General features: G+C 36.3%; 1 protein-coding gene across 2 annotated transcripts in view; it reads right to left on the minus strand.

Moving 5' to 3' along the window:
• Nucleotides 1-4,409: 4,409 nt before the first annotated feature.
• Nucleotides 4,410-23,902, minus strand: part of STX7 (syntaxin 7) — a 40,319-nt gene continuing 20,826 nt past the window's right edge. The window contains exons 3-10 of one of the 2 annotated variants that reach the window (XM_033103285.1): nt 17,552-17,621; nt 15,380-15,473; nt 14,561-14,698; nt 13,682-13,734; nt 13,033-13,129; nt 11,816-11,888; nt 7,434-7,516; nt 4,410-4,686 (exon numbers count right to left, since the gene is read on the minus strand). In XM_033103285.1, coding sequence (XP_032959176.1) covers nt 4,594-4,686; nt 7,434-7,516; nt 11,816-11,888; nt 13,033-13,129; nt 13,682-13,734; nt 14,561-14,698; nt 15,380-15,473; nt 17,552-17,621 — 701 coding nt within the window. In that variant the 3' untranslated portion in view covers nt 4,410-4,593. Of the gene's footprint in view, nt 4,687-5,231; nt 5,578-7,433; nt 7,517-11,815; nt 11,889-13,032; nt 13,130-13,681; nt 13,735-14,560; nt 14,699-15,379; nt 15,474-17,551; nt 17,622-23,902 lie in introns of those variants that run through there. The other variant, XM_033103286.1, reaches the window with a different exon arrangement.

Here is a 23,902-nt window from a genome sequence, read left to right on the forward strand (position 1 = left end):
AGTGCTTCTAAATTTTTTCATCAAAGAACTCCGAACGGAAGAGAATACTGGGAAGCTGTTTGCTTCACAGAGTTTGTGCTCTTGCAGCATTTCAGTGTTTCCACTCATGTGCTGGGCAGTCTGTCATCAGCTCATCAACACTGCTCCCTCCTTCTGTAGTGTCCTCTGCATTGCAGAGAGTCAGAAACTACATTTCCCAGACTTTCCTTCGCTTTCTGGTTCTAAGTTGGAGTCCACCAACGAAGGAGAGGTGTTTCCATGAGATTAGGAAGGCAGAGAAAAGGAGAGGTCACCCTTCCTCAGTGGCTGCGGCAGGCAGAAGTGTGGGCAGGCAGCAGACACAGGCTTTGCAGAAGCTTCAGGTCACCTGCTCTGCTTGCTATCAACAGCCAAGTAGGTCTTTGAGACCAAGTGGCATCCGTGCTGCAAGCTGAGGCAGCAGGCGTTCCGGACGTTTCGAGATTCAGTTTGCCGCGGGCGGCTCCCAGGACGGCTCCTGAGATCTACCCTTGTTGGTGCTGCAGATGAACCTTCCCGCAGCCTCCCCGCTCTGAAGCTGGTGGAAGCTTCTCAGTTCCCACATCGTAACCCTTTTTGCTGCCCCCCCCCCCCCCCCCCCCCCCCCGCGCTCTTCCCAGGATTTCACAAGGGAGTGCCTCGGCAAACTGAGGCCCGATGGAGAGATATCGGAAAAGCTCCTTTGAGGGGAAGTCTCAGCAAACTGAGACCCGATGGAATTATATCGGTCCCTCCTCTTCAGTGGATTCCTTGGAGATGTGCGTGTGTGTGAAGGCAAAGTCCAGGCTGAAACACAATGGGAACTTTCGGAGAGATGGCCAGCAGGCTACTAACACACAGATCTTGAGATTAACAATCATTACCTCTTTAGAAGTTTACCAATAAAAACTACACGGTGGCCTGATTCGGGGTCAGTCCCTGAGACTGTTCCCCTTGGCCCCGCTTGCACTCTATTACTGGCTACTGTCTTTTCTTAGCCCTGCGCTGCCCTTCTCACTCCCCACAACCCACATTGTGCTGGACATGACAACTGAGCACTGATAGAAATGTTAAAATAGTTTCAATTACTGTTAAGAGAAAACAAGTTTTCCAAATGCTTTGTTAACTTAGCTTCCTCACTGTGTCTCAGATGGCTTTGCATGTTTGCATCCAGGCAGTTTCTTTAATATTTCCTGTGTTACAGTATTTCAGGACACAAAGTCTTAAATATGTAGGGAAAATGGTTTTATCTTCATTGACTTATGAACTATGACTGGACAGTTGTTAAATAGAGATGTCATGTATTTTGTCAAAGAAGTGGTACCTTGTACAAGTTCCAGCTCCTGTTCATTTTACTAAGTATATTTCCTTACTCAGAGGTCAAGCTCCTCAAATCTTATGGTAGACTAAAGAGGTTTGGAATCCACAGATCAGTTTTTTCAACTGATCATGAAAATTCGCTATTTTTTTTTTTTTAAGGAAAAACACTTGATGTTATTTACCACTAATGAGGAATTTTCATCATATTTAAAAGAACTAAAAACGTTATTTAACTCATAACTTACCCAAACAATTCTCTTTATCCCATTCTGAATTTTTTTTTTTATTGCAGAAAACTACTATGTAAAAAATTGTCAATTTTTATCTTTCAAAAAAATAAATGCTGAATGTTGCCCTTGTGAACCACTCTTCGCTATGATGATGGACAATGGCTTTCTTTATACGGGCTTCATCTTTTATTATGACATTTTTTCTATGTGAAGAAACAAAAGTTACACCAATTACAAAAATGATTCTGCACTTTCCTTGCTAAACTAAACTAATTCTGTGCAGGAAGATGCCTCCAAGTCATTTCTTTTTTTTCCAATATAAATTTGTCTAAAACGATTGATATTTAAAACTTCTGTTGTGTACAAAATTTTACCATTTTTAGCAAAAGCAGCAAAGACCCTGAAGGACCCAGTGCAACCTAGTCAAGGTGCGCTGTTCACAGCCAATGCAGATGCTGCCGACCAGGAAACCGGGCCAGGTCAGTGGGCCTAACACGAGGTGCTGCGTCCAGGGCTGCTGTCCTAGCTTGAGCTCCAAAGTGCCTGTATCTCTGTCTTCTTTTGGAGGTGATCTCATGTCTACTAAAAAAAGCAAGCTGCATTATGTTGAAATGACTCTGGTTATTCTTTTACCATCAATCACTATGCAAAACCAAAACACTGTCATATTTAATGACCAATACAATGGTCAAATACTTCATGCCACACTGTCATTTAATTTAAGTAAAGAAGCTATTGAAGCTCAATCAACATCATTCAAGCATGTATGTGAGGCACAGTAAAATAAACAATACGTGTTATATGATAAAATAAACAGTATGTGTCTTCTTCAGTTTGAGACTCTATTTGCCTCACACAGATTCAGATATGTTGACAATTCTAATTTTATTTTCCACAGTGTACACTTCTCCACCTTCAAAGTGATTCTAAAACTAACCTTAAGGAGAGCTTTAAGAATTTTTAAAATTTGGCTATTGTACTGTTTTACATTTTGTTTTTTCTAATCAAGATTACTCTTTGTGTTCTAAATATTTGTGTAAATTTCCCCCTCAAAATTACTGATTCTTAAAAGAATGCAAGCCACTCAAGTTCCTGTTTTTAGTCAGTCATTGATGTGTCCCAGTTTTAGAATAATTTATAAATGATTACCCTTTAAATAATGGTGCTAAAAATAAAATCCTGCCCCCCAAAATTAAGTGTGCTTGTTGTTATTGGGAACTTACCATAAATACAAGTAAATGCATTTACCTATATGATAATAACATTTTACCAAGTACAGCTGCGGGGAAAAATTGAAGTGATTTGTGGACTTTCATAGCCATGAGACAGTGGTATATCACATGAAACAGCATGCTTCTCTGCACTTACAAATAAAAACCATGTCCGAGAAGGCAGTATGGGCTTGCACTGACTTCAGCACAGATAGTAATTGTATGAATTCTCCTCCCTGCATCACCTATCCTGTTCACTAAAGCAACCCAATTCTGGTAAACGCAAAGTCTAGTTTCTGATTACTCACAGAAAAGTTTTGTACACTCACTTTTGTGGAAAAAAGTGAGTTCTACTGACATACAAAGCAGCTTTTAACTATTAGTGGCAAAACCTCTTAAGATTGCCAAAATAAAAACTTTGAGTAACCAGTACTCCAGAAAGATGGAGCATGGCTGCCCTGTGCTTACATGTCCTCCGTTGGGATTTCAGGTAGCACGGTGGCAAAAGTGTGAATTAAGTGTCAAGTGTCGGTCCCATGGAAACAGAATCCTCATAAAACAAAACTATACAGACACTTTCAAAATCATCTTTATTTTGGTTGTAAATATACAATTTACTTAATTACTTACTATTTCATTTGTTCCCATTTGAAGTTTCATAGCTTGCCATGTAAAACACTGCCCTCACTATCAAACTGCTTGCTATATAAGAACACTATAAAATACAAATTATAAACTAAGACAATCCTCTGTACAGTATTCAGATTAGTGCATTAAAACAACATTGATTTTAAAATGCAAGTGAGTTAATCGGCAAATATCCAATTCCTTTTCTAACGAAGGATAGTACAAAATGATATGCAAGGTAAACACTAAATTTTAAGTGCTGGGTGCTGAAAAACAGTAATTGTGGAAAACTTACTTCCCCCAAATAATTATGATCCAAGGATACAAATGTAGCCATTATTCTATAGGGTATAAGAAAAAGTAATTAATTTTCCATTATATAGCTGTGGAAATACACAGTGAAATAACAGGTTAGGATCTTTAGAATTCGAACACAATAGGTACTGATTTGTCATACTTTTCCTCCAAATCACATTAAACATTTATAGTGAATACACATTCCCCAGTAACTGTCAGACTTAAACAGAGCCTATGTAAAAACAATCTACTCTTATTATTTTACTAGGCAATCTACAGCAAATCCTTACTATATACACATCAGGTATATGAAATACAGTAGGAAGTTATTCACTGATTTCATTGAGAGTAATCAAGGGTCATAAGAGAAAACCAACAATAAAAGTTAAATATATAATATATACTGCTCTGAATGAGAAAAACAAAGCCAACACAAGCAATTATGTTAATTTTTTTTTTTTTTTAAGTTATTGAGAATATTTCTTTCACTGGCCCAAATCAAAATTAAACTTTAGAATTGTAATTGAAGTTACACAAATCTGGGTGCATATTAAATGTGACAGAGACAGATGCCCACAGAACACACCTTTAAATTTACTAATTCCAAAAACTAAGTCAACAACATAAATAAATTATAAATGAAAAACATATACAATGTGGACAAAAACCTAACAGTTATTACATCAAAAAGCATGGAACTTATGACAGCAGTGATATTTAGAAAAGCTTTCAGTATTAGAAAACATCAGATTTAATCGAAGGAAAACTTCCCCCCAATAAAAATAACAAAGTACGGGAACAATCATTTATGAAATAGCTTTAAAATAATAATAATAATAAAGAAAAATGATTACAGGAACCTTCCTACATAACTTAGATAATGTAGTGCAACAGTGTGCTCCTTTGTAATTTTAGCCTTTCACTCCCCATATAATTAAACCAATAATTGTAACTCCGACGACAAGGATAGAAATGATGATGCACAGGGTTTTTCTGGATTTGCGCTGCAGATGCAAAAACAAACAACATGTTTACAGATGTAGTGCAGCATCTCCATAGCAACTGAAAATCATTTTGTTCATTTCTAAGGTAAAATCAATAGTCATTTATTGCCCTCAAATTTTTGGCTGTAATTTTTTTCCTTCTCAAAAATCTCTTCAATATATATGACATTATTCTTTCAAAAAATATTCTTCTTGAGTTAATGGTACAATTCAAAGGGTAATTATTCAACTTTTGTTGGTAAATTTTCTGGGATGTAGTGGGCTTAAGAAGGAAGATACAGAAAATAAAAGTTACTGATCTAAGCAAGAGACTGAAGTTTACCTCTGTATGAAAATGAAGAGCAGCTTAAAAGTTTATACATTTTTAAGCTTTCACAAAAAGTTCTTCAAATTGCCAGTTATAAAAATAGTCACGGGGATATAAAATAAAGCATAAGGAACATAGTCAATAATATTGCAATAACTATGTATGATGTCAGATGGGTACTAGAATTATTGGGGTGACTGCTTCATAAGGTATATAAATGTCTGATCACTATGTTGTACACCTGAAACTAATATGATATTGAATGTCAACTGTAATTGAAAAATAAATTTAAAAAACAGTTGTCTTCAAAATGTGTTCTCCGAAAATATCACCAAATGTAAATGTTTGGCAATTTTTCCTAAGGTAAATTTATTCATTTCCAAAATCATTCTCATTGTTTAATATTGACAGAAACTGCATTCAAAATCTCAACATACAAATAAAAAACAGAGGCAAAAAAATTATAATATGTCATTTAAAATATAAAGGTTAAGAGTTTTGTTCCATTCTTCATTCCTGGTTGTAGATTTCTATATTTCTTTAATGCCTTGTGTATCTCACAGCAACATGCAGGAACCTTTTTTCTTACAGAGTGGAAAAATTTGTAAATTTACTTTGTGTCAACCAGAAGTACCGTAAAATATACAAAAAAAATGTATTTCTGACTCTGAAATTACCCTGCAAACCATGAATACTTTCAGTATTCCACATATTCACCTAATTTTTCAACTGAATACTCCTCATATATTAAACACAATTTCTCTCAAGTTTCAGTGTCATCATGCCTACGTATCTGCCCAGACTCCCCCTGGTTACCACTGACACACTACACGTAATGGGCCTCTGCGAACAGTTACAGGTGTTCCATTCCAGTACACCTGTTACCGAGGGCACCCTCCCCAGTGTGGGGTAGTGAGGTCCTTGGGCTCTGCAGTGGCAAGAGCACTTACCACCTTCCTTTAAGCTCCTATATAGTCCACCCAACCTATTTAGAAGCACCATATTTTACAAAGGAATGACTATTATCAAGGCTTCCAAGTAGGACAGTTGGAAAACTGCTCTCTTCCCAGCATTTGCAGCACATGGCCCTTTCCTCATCCCTTCAGGGCCTATGGAATTAAGGATAAGCACAGCGTGGGAAAATGTATTTCTTTTCCTCAGGGTGGCTGCCGGCTTTCCCCTCCACAAGGAAGAAGAAAAGTAAAACTTTTATTTATCTACATCTCCCCAAAATCCAAAAGTAAAAATAACAGTATGTAAGTGATGAATCCTGTTAAACACGACGTTTGAGTAGTCATAACTGTTGGCACTTACAGATGACCAGGTGTGTGTGTTCAACTATTTATGCATAATACCTACAGTGTATGACACAGTGACATTAATTCTGCAGAGCTGCATATCTAAATCGCATGCACAAAGACGGTCAACATGAGTTACTCTGCCAGTGAAGACAATGAGTTGTCACTCAGCAGTCTCTATATAGCTTCACTGTTCTCTACATACCACTAAATATGCAGTGATTTGTTCAGTGAAAAAAAAAGGCATTGAAACTAAAGCAAACTTCTAAGGTTAGTGAGAAAAGTGAAAAGCAACCGAAAATATCTAAGATGGTACAAATCTTGATATTTTATAAGAGGGTAACAAGGTCTGAAAAGATAATTATGAACAACAACAAAAAATGGAGTTTTAAAATGGCAGGCAAAAGCTAGGGTGCTATTTAGGGGTTTCTTAGGAGCCTGGTCTCATCCTTGTTGAATAACACAGGTCCAAATATTAAACAATATATTAATAGTTCATGGTCCCAATATTTATACAGTACTTTACACAAACTTTATATTTGACACAAATATATGGACCCCTTATATTAACCTGATTCACTTAGGAAATCAATTCACTCTTGGTGAAGGGTCTGCTGAATGCTGACAGAATACATACCCAATGGTCGAGGCCATTGCAAGCTAATATAATTTCCACAGGAACTGAAGAGATTTCTCTAAGACAAACATCTTTAGCTCTTTAAATCTACAGTGTCATTGACAAAAAAAAAAAAAAAAAAAAAAAAAAAAAAGGCGGGGGGGGGGGGGGGGGGGAAGAGGAAAGAGGGGGAGCGGGGGGAAGAGAAAAGGTAGAAGGAAAGTGAGAAAGGAGGGAAAAGGCTATCCAAGAAGTTTCTGAGTTGGAATGTCACAGTGACATCAGAGGCTGCCAGAAGGGCCTGGAGTTCTCTATTGCTCCCCTCAGGATTAAACACTAAACTTCCTACCCCTGTGGACCACAATTCTCGTTCAACCCTGAGAATAATCGCACAAATCCAGTTCTGACCCGACTGGCAGATTTCTGACCTGTCCTCCACGGGATCTGAACATCTCCACCCACTGATTACATACACATACAGTAAAAAGGCCAAGATGTGCAAAACATTGATTCCATTTAATATTACCTGATATTCTGCTGCCCTTGACAGTTGCTGGTTTGCTTGTTGAACATGCACCTCTGTAGTTTCAACGTTGGCTTCTATGCTATCTTTAAAAACAAAAGACACACACACACACACACAAACACACACAGAACTGTTAAACATGTGTTGGTGTTACAGTAATAGAGCTGCATAAATCACTCGATGTTATTCAAGGTAAGATTAAACATGTTCACTATTCAAAGGTTAATATTAATATCTGAACTTGTATTTAGGGTAAATATAGAGAACCGAAAACCATCATGTGTTTCGTGGCCATCCTTAACGTACTTCTGAGCCGACACCTAGCCCTCCCTCTGTCCATGCAGTCTTCTCAGGTGCTGACAGTTCTCCGCCTCACCCTCCTACGGCCTGGACCACGTGTGGCTGTGCAGCATGAGTCTTGAGACACAGCTTCAACTGTCAGTTTTAAAGCTCATGCTATCATACTTATCCACCCCTTCTTGTTACAGACATCTACAGACCTCATGGCCTTTTCTTCTCTTTCATTGAATGTTTTTGGCCCCTGACTCACTGATGTTCTCTTCAATCCTTTTCCTGTTATACATATTGGCCATTTCAATATCCAGTTGCCTACCTTCTAATACCCTGGCCACTCAGTTCCTTGAGCATACATTTTTCAAAGACTTTGCTTGTTATTGTTACCTTTTCTCAGACACTCACTTCCCTGATCATATCCCAAACCTTGTTATTACAAATAACTGCAGCTTCGTCATACTCTTCATTTCAAATCTCACGCTCTGACCACCACCTGCTATCTTTACAGTTCACTCCTTCTAATACCCCACTTCATAGATCCTAGTACTTTTCCACTGTCCCTCACATACTTCCTGTCCTCACTTCCCTCCTTACCTAGCTTGGACCCCATGGGCAGTCATTTATCATGACTTTGTTGCATTCATCCTCAGTTCCCTCATCCGTATACTTAGGTCACACTTCACGACAAAACCCCAACCTGTCTCATGCAGCTGAACATAGATGCAAAAGGGAATAACCTTCTATTTGTCAAAGTATAGGTCTTTCACATCCTTGGTTAAGTTTATTCCTGGGTATTGTATTCTTTTTGTTGCAATTACCAAGGAACTGTTTTTCTGTTGTTGTCTTTTTAAATTTCTTCTTCTGAGATTTCATTGTTAGTATATAGGAATGCAATGGGTTTTTGTACATTGATACTGTAGCCAGCAACTTTACTGTATTCGTTTATTGTTTCTAATACCTTTTAGTGGAGTCTTTAGGAGGGTAAGGGGGGAGGAGAGTGGCAGATGAGGGCAAACGGGGTCAAATATATGGATGAAAGGAGAACTGACTCTGGGAGGTGAACATACAATGTGATATACAGATGATGTATTACAGAACTGTATATCTGAAACCTATGTAACTTTACTAACCATTGTCACTCCAATCAACTTTACCAAAATAAATAATGAAACAAATAATCTATGCTGATTTATTTCCCTTTAAATTTGAGACTGCCAAACAAGCCTACCTCGTTTCCCTAACTCCTGAAAGACTATGTTACACTTTTGAGCATACTTTCTCCTTTCTCCTCAAACTTCTCATGCCTCTTCATGCACTTTCATTCTCAGCCAGTGACCTTGATTCTAGATCACTGAGACAAAAGAACAATCAGAAGACATTTCCACATTCTCCCTGGAGCCTACCCACCAACGACGTGCAACAATATACCTGGACTCTGACTTCCCTCCTTTGATGAGGGAGGACCTGTCCACGTTCCCAGCAACAGCCAACCTTTCTGTTTGTGCACTTAACCCCATTCCTGGTCACTTGACTCAAAGACCTCAGCCCAGCACGTTTCCTCTCTGTCACTTATCAACAATATTTCTTTCCCTTATGAATTATTCCCTTCAATCCTATAGCTGCCATCTTAAAAACAAAAAGCCAAACACCTCTCATTTATTCTACATCCACTGACAACTATGACTTCATGCTCTGTTCCACTTTCCAGCCTGACTCCTTAAAAGAGTTGTTTATACTTGTTATCTCCAGATGCTCTCTTCCCATTCTCTCTGGAGCCTACTTTACCATGCTTTCACCAACACAGTTCTCATCTGAAGTCACCTATGTCCTACACACTATTAAATTCAGTAGTCAATTCTAAATCCTCAGTTTACTTAACAGTAGCATTTGAAACAGCTGATTGGCCATCACTCTCAAAACACTTTTTCTACGCCACTCCAAAACAATACAGTCACTTGGTTTTCCTCTAAAACACTGGTTATTCCTACTTAGTCATTTTGCTGGTTCCTCCTCAGCTGTATGGGTTCTAAATCTGGGGTCAACAACTTTTTCTGTGAAGGGGCAAATAAATAGTAACTGCGGTTCATGAAATTTCTGTCATACCCAACTCTGCCTCTATTGTACAAAAGCTGCCATAGATAACACATAAACGAATGGATGTAGTTTGGTAATCACACTCTAAATATTTATAGGACCCAAAGTTAAATCTCAGGCCCCTTCTCTTCTCCATCTACACGTTCCCTGGTGATCGCATATAATCTCATGGCTTTAGATACCATCTATGTGCAGAGGACTCGAGATTTATATCCCCAGCCTAGACTCCTCCCCTGAACTCTACCTTCAACGCCTACCAAACCTTCAGTTGGGTGTCAAATGGTGCCTCAAACTTAACATACCCAAAATTGATTGATTTATATACCCAAACCTGCTCCAGTTACTGATTTCCTCATTTAAGAAAATGGCAACACCATTACTTTTGTGGGCCAGGACAAAACCTTAGAGTAATCCTCGAATTAATTCCATTATATCCATATCCAGCTAGTCAATAAATTTTTTTGCCTCTACATTTTCCAACTACCCAGAATTCCATCACTTCTCACCACTTCACTGCTTCCGTCTGATCCAAGGCAATACCAGTTTTCACCTGGATTCCTGTAATATAGCATTTTAAGTTGTCTCTCTGCCTTTAGTATTGCCCCTTTACAGTCTGTTCTCAAACTAGCAGCCAAAGTGAGTATTAAAACCTAAGTCAGACTGTAACACTGCTCTGTTCAAATCCCTCTGTGGCTTCCCATCTCCTACTAATAAAAGTCCTTGCAGTGATTCAAGGTTCTACATAATGGCATCCTGACATCATCTCCATCTTCCTCTTCCTCACGTCACTCACCAAAGATGTCAGGCATGTTTCTGCCTGAAGGTCTCTGCACTTGTTGCTCCCTCTGCCTGGCACACTTGCTCTTACTAGCTCCCTTACCTCCATGAAGTCTTCACCAAAATGTCACCTGTCAGTAAGGCCTTACCTGACTACGCTATGTATAGCAGCAACTTCCTCCGCTGCCAGCAGTCCCATCCCCCTACCCTGGCCTTACTTTCCCCATAGCACTTTTCACCATTGACTTACTTTTCTTTCTTTCTTTTTTTTTTCTTTTTAATTGTTTCTCTCCTTCAATTAGATTTTTAAGATCTAAGAAGGCAGGGTCTATTCTCTGTTAATTTCAGCTGAATCCCAATGCCTAGATTTCTGGCTAGACACAGTAAGCACTCAATAAATATTTGCTGGATGCATAAATAGTCTCTGAAATTTTATACTGTGATCTACTGGGGCAACAGAAGACTCTAAGAATGGACACATATAACAGCTATATTAAAGTATAGGTCTACGTCTTTCAACTGAACCAAATTCAGAAAACATGTTAAATGTGTCTTTAGACATACCCACAGATAGCTTCGTATTTCAAAACGATAAAAACAATCAGCATCTTGATCAGTGCTGACATTTACACCTGAAACGAATACTATTATTTAAAACTTAATAAAATAAAACTTAACGGGAGTCTTAGTCTCTGACTTAAAGACATTGTTTTTTTAAAAGAATTCTTAGTATCTAAGTAATATTACTAAATTAATCTACCAAAAAGCTCTGAAAACGAATGATCAGGGAAATGGCTACCTTTTCCCCCTAATCTAAAAGGCCAGGTAGCATGCAAAATTATAAATAGCACACATTTCACAAAACGTCCTTGTTGTGATGAGAATTAAGTTGGGCTAAGATGAAAACCAGAGGTCCTGGAAATAAGCTAGAATGATGTTACATGGTGCCTTCCATGACCTCAGCGGCAGGAGGCCTGATTCAATTTGAGGCTTCTGAGATAAATGAAGGTGGTCATTTCAATTACGAGGAGCCAAAAACAAGATCTGTTTTAGATGATACCAAGGGTGATGCTTTGTCTGTTGTAGACTTTGCTTTTGATTCCAGAGTGACCAAAAGGCAAAGAGGGAGCAGTAACTCTTGTCTGAGAAGTCACGACAGGTAGATCGTATGTAGGTTGCTTGCTCACACCTCATGAAATCTAATCCGTAGGGCTTACCTATCATATCTCCTTGCTCATGAATCATCATTCCCAAATCTTTAAATATTTCATTAATATCCATAATATCAGCCTAAGAGAAAAAGACACATATTATTATAATCAGAAATTCCGTCTCCAGTCTACAAAAGGGAGGAAACAACAACAAAAAACAAACCACCACTCATACAAAGAGCACTGACACATTAATTGTGACAATATCAGAAAACTATTTTACTATAAGCAATCCCAAGTAAGTAGACCTTGAATAACAGTACCCCGTTCTCTAAAATAAGTTTGTAACATTAAAAATATCAAGCAAAGCAGGATGAAAATGAAAGATGTATATTAGGGGAGGGCTATGGTTACTAAGCTTATGTTATACAATCTGATTAGTTTTGTTTTCACAAGCAGCATTTCCTTACAAGGGTATAAAATATTCTTGTTATGATATACTTCTAGTAAAAATGTACTCATCAATTTGACAATTTAAAAGCATAAAACATTAGGTGTAGATTGAAAGTCTCACATTAACAAATTTGAATATGCAATGGAATAGTGATGGATAAAGAAGTTATAAATTTACTTTTCTTCAATATATGATAACTATTATTTTACCTGAATAAACAGTAAAATTAAAATATTTTATTCAGGAGGGTTGGGGCAATTTGCACACTTGTCCTATGTCTTAGTTTCCCCACTATAAAATGGCAATGATAATGACATAGTTATAATCACTTCACAGAGTTTTTATGAAAACTCAATGAGACAATTAAGATAAAGAGTTTATTACATAGTACTTGGCACATGGAAGCCCTCAATAAATTGTAGCTATTTTTAGCTATTAGTAGCCCACCCTCTAGGGAATAGGTAAGTGCCATAAGAACTAAGGCTTTAGATCATTTTGCTGTCATAAACATAAAGATAAATTAAATACTTTTAAAGCCTTCTTCTTCATGCAGATGTAATGGGTATGAAGTGTCCTGGAAGCCATCTAGACTCACTGAACAGACATTTATCTCTAGATTGTTATTTTTCTTTATGCTAAGGTGATCTGAGATTACTTAACAAAGATAATATTTATTTTTAAAGGAATTATTCCAATTTATATGAGACATGCTACCAAATTGATATATTTATTTAGTTTTCTTTGTCAACCTCTTCCCCAGCATTATTTAAGCATCTCACAAACTCACTAAGAACAGAGCAGGGGTCCAACTCTACAATGTAAAGCTTACTTCAAGTTGCCTAATAGAAGACTCTCTCTCATGAATAAGGCGAAGGTCATCCTCTGTAATTTCATCATCCTGCACTTGCACCTGTGGTTGAGTTTGGCTAATAAAAAGAAAAATATATGGGAAAAATAAAGATTGTATTACAACAATGGGACTTCCTTCTTATTTAAGAAATACCAAGTAGAATAATTTTTCTTCAAAGTCAGAGACTTGCTCATTTAAATTCTAAGAATATAACAGAAATATTAATCAATTTTTATTCAGGTTTCATTTCACTAATACTATCTTTTAGAGTTATTATGAAATTAATGAAAGCTATATCTGATAGCTAGGTTTTTATTGTTGGCTGATTTAAACCTCACACAAAGGAATAATCTATATCAAATAATAATTAAGTCAATAATATTTATTTGGATAAATAGTTATCTATAAAGTATTATTCCTATATTGGAATATTTTTATATATATATTTTACAGTAAGTACTGATTTCAAAAAAAGTTTCAAATTTATTATTTATTTTCTATTTATAAGTAACTTAGGATAGTCATGATACAAAATACTAAAAGCTTTAAATCTGTTCCAGGGACCATAATGTATAAAATGTATTTGAAAAAGTTTCTTTTGATCTATATAATGTTTTATACTTCTTACCTTTCCCAGGATACAAGATTCCTCTCTTTTGAGCTCTCCTCAGGAAAACCACCCTGAATTATTTAGTAATAGAATGGATTGAGAAGGGGAAAGAAAAACACACAACATTCACATTTTCCCTTATAATAATCTAGACTGATTTATAGATGCAGGTGAATACATGTGTAAAGAAAAGAAAAAAATTTTGATCTAATATTTTTGGTCAACTACTTGAACTAATAATAAAATATAAGATGACAAGGAAGGAATTTATGAAATATTCCCAAGAGCAAAATAATAATTTTCATTTAATTACAATGTAACATAGTCTTAGAAACTCTACCTTAAGAACAAGAAAATAACTTGTGATAGTTTCTAAGGGAATTTGAAATTAGATTAAGTCATAATTCCATGCTAAATTATCCTTTCATTCACTTTCTACAGGTTATATTTCTCCAGCTGAATATTCTTCAACATTTGTACAATATATTCACTCTGTTGATTTCCAGCATCTTCATACAACCCAGGAGTAAAGTGCTCTGCAACACTGGCATGAACACAACGTAACAGCTTCACGTTCAAGTAAAGCTTCAAGTTCAAGTAAATATGGGAATATTATTTAGGATTTGACTCCTAATCTTTTCTGACAAAATATTTCTATATTTTTATATAATCTAATCTGTTCCATGACATGAACAAAATAACCACAGTAATACATAACTACAAAACTACCATCCTTCTTAAAAACTGAGCAGAAACACCTGAAAACAAATATTCAAATACTGATTTCCCAGCTATTCACAGATCTTTATGACTTAAAAAACATGCCAAAACATGGTCTTTTAAGGGATCCCTAGAGAATATCGTGTTCATTTTTACAATGCCTTTTTAAATACTTACAGATACTCTGGAACTGGCTCTCACTCGAGCAACAAACTCTTTCTCTTTCTCAGCAGCTTGCCTCTGGACCTTCTGAAAGTTTGTCAGTGATGTTGTGAATTCAGCCACTAGGCGATCCTTCTGTATTTTCCTTTGACGCTAGAGGAAAGGGGGATAAAAACCTACTAGAATCAAGCTGTGAAATTCTACAGAATTTGCAAAAGTTGTTTCACCACTAGCTGCTCTTTATTTAATTCTGAAATTTTCACTCACTCTCCAATTATAGGGCCTTACTAATTAACTCTCAATAACACTGTGACAACTGTATAAATTTACCTTGAGGCCAAAGGTCCATAATGCTGAATTTCTTATCTCATGTTTTCATCCTAAAATCTAGGCCATGATTTTGAGGTTATTTTAAAGTGTTCTTTTTTTTTTTTTTTTTAAAGAAAATAAGACCTTATACTCTTACCTAAGTAATAATGTCCACTAAGTGAGCAAGGAAATATGTGCCCCTAGGAAATGTCACATCTTGAACGAATGTGCATGTTATATGGAGTCGGTCCTGGAAGGCCAGGAAACAATTACTCAGGAAGCATTTTCTGAGCACTTACTTAATTATGGGTCGGGGCAATTGCATGGAAATAATTTTTGCTTTACTGAACCACAGGATACTACCTGGGCAATTAAATATAGTTTTGTGTTCTGTGAACTAACCTCAAATAGAATTCCCCACCCCTACCCCTAATTTCGTTTCCAGCCTAACAGTGCAAACGTACTACAATGCATTTGACTTCTTTCACACTCAGTACATCAACAATGTGCTTTAAAATTTGATACCTGTTCACTGGGGGTGGTGGGCAGAGATCCAAACTCTTTAATGTACTTATCTGTTTCTTTGGCAAGCTGGTTAGTATACTGCTGCTTCTGTTGCCTAAAGTGAGAAAACACGCATTATGGCCAAAGAACTCATATATTTCTTGAAGCTACAACTCTGCCACTTGAATCTATCCCGATGAATAGTCTTATAAAAATCATTTTTTTGTAGACTGGCTCCAAATTTTCTATATGAAAATAAAATTTTCAGGTTCTATTCTTTGGTAAGTATTGAGCAAATATTACGTGAAAAGTTCTTTACTCACACGAGGGTAAGTAAGCTTTAAGAATCAATTATCAATAGCCATTTAGAAAGAAAGACGATTTAAGCCAATAGGAGAGTGTGAGATGCCTAAGGTTTGAGATATGGGAGTGTGGGAGCCTTTTATCTGCATCCCACAATCGGCAGGTCCTTGAGTGAGGAAAGAGGATTTGCTTCCTTAAACTTTGCCCAGTGCTCAAGTCCTAAGATACATCTGGCCTCGTATTTCTGTACCTGGGTATATATATCCTGCAGACACTTAAAAAAAAAAACACCAAAAAACCCAAAAACGACTAGTGGGGAAGAGTAGTAAGTTATACTACAAATTTACTATTATTTAAGTTTGCTGTAGAAAAAAATACCACTTCCCCATAAATGGAACAGGACACAATAAAAGAAGTAAATTATATCGTACCTACATCTATCTTGTTAGCTAACTCATAAGTAAAAAGAGATTTAAAGAACTTGACACTAAAAAGCTTGTATTAATGTGATGTTTTATAAGTTGACTGCAACACTTGTACCTCTCATGTGTATTATCTCATTTTAAAAACATATTAGTCACACTTAGGATCCTTTAAAAATGAAATACTGTATAAGACTATGTTTAAATATAGATATCTGTATTTGACTGAGAAGGAAGAATTATAATCTATTTGTATATATTTATTGAGTATCCTATTTTTAATATGCCTTTTAAAATCTTTAGAAAATATAATTAAAATTCTAAAAAAAAGACTTTACTGATGGCTACATATTCAGAATTGCCATTATTAACCTTAGCAAAATTCTGTAACTATTAAGAATTATGTGTTTCTATTCCATTTTACTTTATTTTAATAAATGATGGTTTATTATTTAGATTTGCGACATTTTTATCACTCTGACATCTATGTACTACAGAAAAATACAACATAAATTAGAGATAAATGTAAATTCTTCAAATTGTACTTCATAAAAAATATGAATTATTATTACCTTTTAATTTCTTCCTCTACATTTTTTCCTTCCATAGCTAATGTTGTTTGACATATCACTTATTACATATATGTTACTTGAAAATTTGTAGCTATAACAGTGGTGAACTAAGATTTAAAGTTCAGAATGATGTTGGGCAAATCATGAAACCCCCCAAAAGACATATTTTCCTTATGAACAAAATGAAAACAGTTCTTTTGGTCTCTCGATTTAAGTTCAATTTTATAAGGTTCAGGTGAGAAAATGTATAAAAACAATCTAAAACCTGTAACACCATGAAGTTATTGCTGCTGTTCTAATAGCTTATTAACTTACAGAAATATATATTATATAACTTCGTTATATCATTTTTCTAAACAGAGACCAATGCTTTCTGAAATTCAAATATGTAGGTATAAGCTTTTGGGGGATAGTTCATATTATAATAGATATGTATTAGATCTAAACCAAATAAAAATATGGTCACTGTAAGAACTGTTAACTATGGAAAGTAAATCACAGACACACACACACACACACACACACACACACGCACAAAGCTTAGAGTACCATTTTTCAAAAGCCATGAAAAACAACCTATTTAAAAAGTATAAGAAAAGCAACTACAGAAGTTCTGCTTTGATAAAGTAAGCCAGATCTCTAAGAAAACACACACACACACACACACACACACACACACACACACAAAAAAAAAAAAAAAAAAAAAACCACAAAACAATCTGCCTGTTCTGGAAAGGGAAAAACTTACACAAAAGCTTGATACAAATGAGATAGCAGAAATACCTTATTAAGTTTCAATTGTTTTCTCCAGTAAACATAACACTACACACTATTAAAGGAACATAACAATAGTTGTATTTTCCCACTTTTTCTTTTTTTTTAAATTAAATACTTACAGCTGTTGCCTCAATTCAGGTGAATCTTGAGGTGTTCCAAGTTGATTCAGAGTCCTTTGTATTTCCACAGCTATTATGATGGAAAATAAATGTATAATTGTTACAAATGTTAGGGTAACAGAAATTAAGTTGGAAATTAATATAAGCAATTGGGCAGTTATAAAAAAGAGAAAAAGATAAATATAGAAAATATCAATTGAGAAAAAAGAAATAAATGGTTTATTTGAATCTAATTAGTAACAATGAATTAATTTTCAAGAAGAAATTGTATGGAGACATCACCGTATGAAACTGCACTTCATGATCCAAAAATATTATCTTCTTCCCTCTCTTATCAGAAGATTTAATACAAGGGCACATGGACTTTACTGACATAAAGATTGTGAGAAGAATAATTGTAACAATTTATATTCCAATGAATAACAATGGAATATAAAGTAAATGAATTATAGTTAACAAACAAGGGAGGGATAACAGCACTAGAAAAAAATCATTTTTCAATTATCCTGTAATAAATGATTCAAGTAAGGATGATCAAAGAATGCTAGAACCACACAATATTCACACGACCTTAAACTGTCACCACATTGCTGACATTAATTATAAAAGAATGAACTTTATCATAGGTAAATTTGTTGCTTAAAACAAAGGATCAAATTTAGAACTACCAATGGTACAAACTGGCACTACGAGCATCCTGACATGATGCAATAAGAAAATCACAATACGACCTATCCATTTTCCTTGCCAAAATACTGAACCTCAATCTAATCGTGAGAAACAAATCAGACCAAGCTAGATTGTGGGATAATCTACAAAAGAACGAGCTTGGACTTTTTAAAATGCAAATGTCACAAATAGAAAAAAAAAAAAAAAAATTAGAAGCATTAGAGCTTTCTAAGTTAAAGAACTGAAAAGCCCCAAATAATAAAACACACAAAAGGTAATACATGATTTTTGACTCTGAATCAGAAAAACGAGAATGCTGTAAAAAAAATTGTGGGAACAATTGGAGGAATGTGAGTTTGGAATTTGAATCTGGAGTGAGAGATATCAAACAAAAGTTGAAAAATGTCAACAACTGGTGAACCCGGATGAAGGATATATGAAAAGTTCACTGTACTATACTTTTACTTTTCTGTAGGTTTAAAATATTTAAAATCGAAAGGGGTTTAAAATTCATGCTAAGCTCCCAATCCAGAATTCTATTACCACAGCACAACAAACAAACAAAAAAGACTCTTTATAACAAGGAAGTGTCCTATAGTTTTATGTATGTGTGTACACAAATAAAACGTCAAGTAGAAATAAGTTGAAAATCCATCTCAAAGTACTTTCACATTTCCAAGAATAATCCAACCCATCGTTCTTTACATTTAAAATAAGTGGTTTATTTATATAGCTTAAATGCTTTTAAATAGCCATTATTTATTTATGGAATCAAGGGAATAACTATTTCAAAACACAGTATAACTTTTGTTCACTGAGGATGATGTAATGAACACTGCTTTCAAGTCAAAGATGAAAAATATAAATACTGAAGAGGAGTCATACAGCAACTGCTAACTCTTCAGCTAATTTCAAAGGAATTTCTTTTCCCGTTTATTTTGGCAGATTTGTCCTTTGTAGGGTGGAAGACTCTTATTTGCTGTTTTTAACTTCTGGCTGACTGCAATTAGTTATGTATTTCCTTCTCAACCTCAACAGATTTTCTTGTACTACCTTACAGGGCTTTAAAGCTTTTATTTTTTTAAGTATGTTAGTAAGACAAACTGCAGTGTAAGCCTCTATGGGATAAAGACAGGCATTTATCTCATCCGGAGAGGGTTCTTCTTGTCCTTTAAAAACATCATATTAAGTGAGAAAAAAATAAACTGCTCAATAAATGACACCAGGAGAGCTCGCTGATCATTTGCGGGTTAGAGAACCCTATCTCAACTCATGTAGCAAAATCAACCTGTAATACATTATTAATTGAAACATTAAAACTGAGACCATTAAACTGTTACATAAAACTATAAAAATGTATTTATTACATGATCTTCTTTATGATCTTGGCGTGAGGTATAAAATATTATCTGAGTATGACACAAAACTAAAAACCACAGAGGAAAATATGACAAACTGACAAGAAGAAAATTTTTAAATGAAAAATATGTATCTATGTTACAAATATATATAAAGAGCATATACGTGTGTATACATGGGAGAAAATATCTGTAGCATATGATGAGCAAAGGGGTTAATATCCCTAATATAAAAAAAACTTTTACAAATTGGTAATAGAAAAATATCCTATAAAAAAAATGGACAAAATATATCCTCTTAAAATTTACAACAAGCAAATAATTGTGTAAGAAATTCCACTTAACTGATAATCAACTTTTCACATAGCATATTGATAAAAATCAAGAAAAATAAGCACGCAAGAATATAGTAATTACAACCAAAAGCCTTAAAAAGAAAAGGTAGAGATATACATAAGAAAGAAGGGGCGGTATCCATAATGTATGAAGGAACTAGAGATAAGTGAGCAAAGGTCAGGAAAACCAGTACAGAAATGGACCAAGAGCAGGAAATTTAATAATGTTCACTGAAAAAATGAACAGCAAAAACAGGTTAAAAAGCATACTAATCCCGGAAAGGATAAACCACTTTAGTGTATGAACGCTATATAAAATTGTTTAGGCGCTAAAAAGAATTAAGTCGACCTGCTTCTGAAAGGCCCAGTGGGAGCCTAAATCCACCAAGTTGTTATTTCCCTAGGTTTTTTTTGTTTGTTTATTTTGTTTTGTTTTTTAACAGATGCACTCTGTAACCCCAGTTTTCATCCTTTCTGCCTGAATGAGGGCTTCAGGGAAAGGAAGAGATCACTGGAAGCCTCTGGGGGCTCAGCACTCCTAACAAAACAACAAACCAAGAGCAGCTCCTATTCCTGTGACATTGCTCAGAAACGCCACCCACGACCTGAGCAGCTCAGAGAGACAAGACCTCTCCTCGTCTCATGTAACTGGCTTGTCTGGAGGACGCAGAAGACAAAAACAGTCATGGTGGCCAGCAGAAGCTTATTCAGAGGGCGAGTCCAATTGTAATGCTCTTAAATACGGGATCTGTTTACTGGAACAGATCATCACATCTCGGGCACTTTGTATAAACCTGCTGATACAATACATACAGTTTGCTCTAGCCTAAAAAGCAGGACACTTGAGAAGGAGTTTGCTTTCAAATGGACAGGACAGCAGTGAGCCTTAACAGTCTTATTTCGATTATACACACTCTATCTCTGTAGTACAAGCTGGTTTCCAAGGATACTGATCATCTCCTGTAGGCCACTACACTAGTCCAACACATTGCTTACATCTGCTTGTAGGATCTGAAAAGCAAGAAGCAACATGTACTGTTAGGTGCCTTGGAAGGATGTTAAGTATGCCAGCAGGTAGAAGATAAATTCCATGGAAACATAGGGTCCTCAGTGAAAAAATCTTGGTCCATTAATCTGTATGGATTGTTGACATGCTTCTGCAAAGTAAATGATAAACTGCTTTTCTTTGCAGTCTCAATACAAATAGGGAAAGTGCTGGATGAGAGCTATGCTGCTCCAAGCATTTTACTGAATGCCCCAAAATATTGCCAGCTCGGGTTTCAACTCCCCCAAAGAAAAGTCTACCCAGCTAGTTCAAGTTCAAGTAGCAGTGCAAGTAGCTCTACAACTTGGTTTTAGGGACCTGGTGGACCCAGTGGCAACTCAAGTGACAGTGTAATACCAGGATTCTGGATAAAACTAGTCACGAGTCTCAACAGATAAAAAACATAGCAGTCCCTTAGAATCATGAAGCAAAATCATGCTGTCTTTGGCAAACCAGTGTTATCCTTTGGAGGAATAGTTTTGGTCTTGCTACTGAGCCCTGGATAAAAAGTAGATAGTGGTATATCTACTAGCTTAACCAAGTGACCTGAGCTGCCCACTATGCATTAGGTGTTCTGTAACCCTGTTGGTATATGTTTCTACATTTTGTTCTATGTATGTCAACCAGCCTTCCCCTCACTCAACTCCTATAGCGCTTGTTCAATGTGAAAATAAACTAGCAATGGAGAAATAAAGAGCCAAATGGGCTCACCAACGTGGACTTCCCCTTTCTCAGACTAACACGATTAGTGGCAATGCCATATACCAATTTGCAGCAACAGCAATCACAAGTAAATATATGTGACATGGCACCAGTCCCGGGGGTATCGGCAAGCCAGTGGAGAGATGACTGTACTCCTTCCCCTTTGGTGGAAGCAGAATTTTACATTCACTGAAATAGAAACACTGTAGATTTTACTATGCTTCCTCTACTCCCCTCACCCCAAGATTCTAGCAGGTTCCTAATGCATGTATTAGACCATCATAGTAGTCCACACACCAGTGCTTCTGAGCAAGATATGCACTTCAGACAGAGAAAAAAAAAATTTAACAGCTCTTCCAAGAACAACGGGATTCACTGCTCTGCTCGTGCTCCGTTATCTAGGACGTGCTGGACTTCTGGAACGTTTAATGGCTTCCTGAAGACTCAATGATGGCGTCACCTGGGAAATAATACCTTGGAAAGCTGCAGCGCCATCCTACGGGATCTTTATGGTCTCAAGGAACAACCATTCCAGGGAGCTGTCTCACCCACAGTCCAAAAGCACACTTAGGTTTGAGAACTACGGGACGAAAGTGAATAGAGGTTTCCCATTTACAGCTTGATTACCCACTTACCGATTTTCTTCCATCCCTGAGGTGATTCAGAAACAATATCCATGTAAGGAATGGAACCATGTCTCCACCTGAGTAGAAGCTGAGATTACACCTGCCCATCTGGGACCAGGATAGTATAATGTCGCTGACCGAAGTAATTACAGGGGGAAGTACGGTTATGCCCACAGCAACATGAGAGGGAGACCTGAAAACAAGTTTGAGGATGGAAAGAGAACTGACTCTGGGTCAATTGATAGATACACGATGAGCATTACAGAATTCAAGCATTTCAAGCATTACAGAACTGTATGCTTGAAACCTATGTAATTTTACTAACCATTACACCCCAATAAACTTTAATTTAAAAAAAAGAAATCAGTAACAAAAAGGTAAATTAATTAACTAGTTAATTAATTAGAGGTAATTCGCTGGGAGGAACTAGCTAGTACTTCCATCTTTAATAATGACAGTGAGGGTCATACTGCACGTGAGCAGGAGCCACGGGGACCCAGGTTGGAACGTCTGGGTTACTCCAAACAGCCAAGGTGTTGAATAAAGGCCTAAGGAACACGGAATGGTTATTCAGGGAGAAAAGAATTAATATGAACTGCATCCTTGTTCCAGCTGTAGAGCGGCAACAATAGACGACAAAGAGGTTTCTAGATAGATGACAAACAGGATGATCATATGGAAAAAGTGATAATCATTCGCAGTTTCTCCCAAATCAGGTCTAAAAGGTTTCATTTCACTATCTAGCCTGGGGTATTGCGAACGTATGGAATAGTCGTGTTCAATTTTAACTGGCATATGTCCAACTTTAAAGGATAAAAAAACCCTCATGAAACATGAAAATTCTTTCCATAATCATAAAGAGTTTCTTGAAGAAAAATTGACCTAATACATGGAGGTAGGGATTAAATTAATATGTACCTCTACCAGAATGCAATGAACAAACTGTTTTTACATTATTCACAATTTGGAACTATTTGCACCATTGCTTCTAGAAAGGTGACTTTAAAGACTATCTTACATTTTTTCATAGCATAAAAAGAATCCTATTTCCTACACATCCAAAAAATCTGTATTGTTATTTTCTAAAAACCCAAACAGTCCCCTTTCTGGCTCTTGACTTCACTACAGGAGACCCATTCTGTTCCACATGGATTTGCTGCCATCTAGTGGATTACTTTAAAAATGCTTCATAGCAAAGAAAATATATTTATATATATATATATATACAGTATATAAATATATGCATATATATACACATATATATGGTCATAAGACTGTAGGCAGCTGTTGGTGTCACAGGCTATGCAATGTGACAACCTGTCAGAGTTCACCGAGGAACGGGGAAGACGCTGTCCAACCAGCGCGAGTGGCGCGCCGCGGGCACCAGCCCTAACAGGTAGACAGAGCACCTTCAGAGAACTGTCTCCATATAACTGAGAGCAGAACACAGCTATCCTGTCTTTTAGCACAAAATACCTCTCTTGCAGAACCCCAAATAACTCAGAGTTGTAAGAGCCAATCATAGAAAAACTAATGGTTAGTAAAATCCTTGAGATTTTTGACTCCGCCCCCCCCCCCCCCCCCCACCTCACACTGAGAAAGAAGTGGAGTTGAAT

This window comes from Rhinolophus ferrumequinum, chromosome 3 (genome assembly GCF_004115265.2).
Source record: "Rhinolophus ferrumequinum isolate MPI-CBG mRhiFer1 chromosome 3, mRhiFer1_v1.p, whole genome shotgun sequence".
Classification (NCBI taxonomy): Eukaryota; Metazoa; Chordata; class Mammalia; order Chiroptera; family Rhinolophidae; genus Rhinolophus; species Rhinolophus ferrumequinum.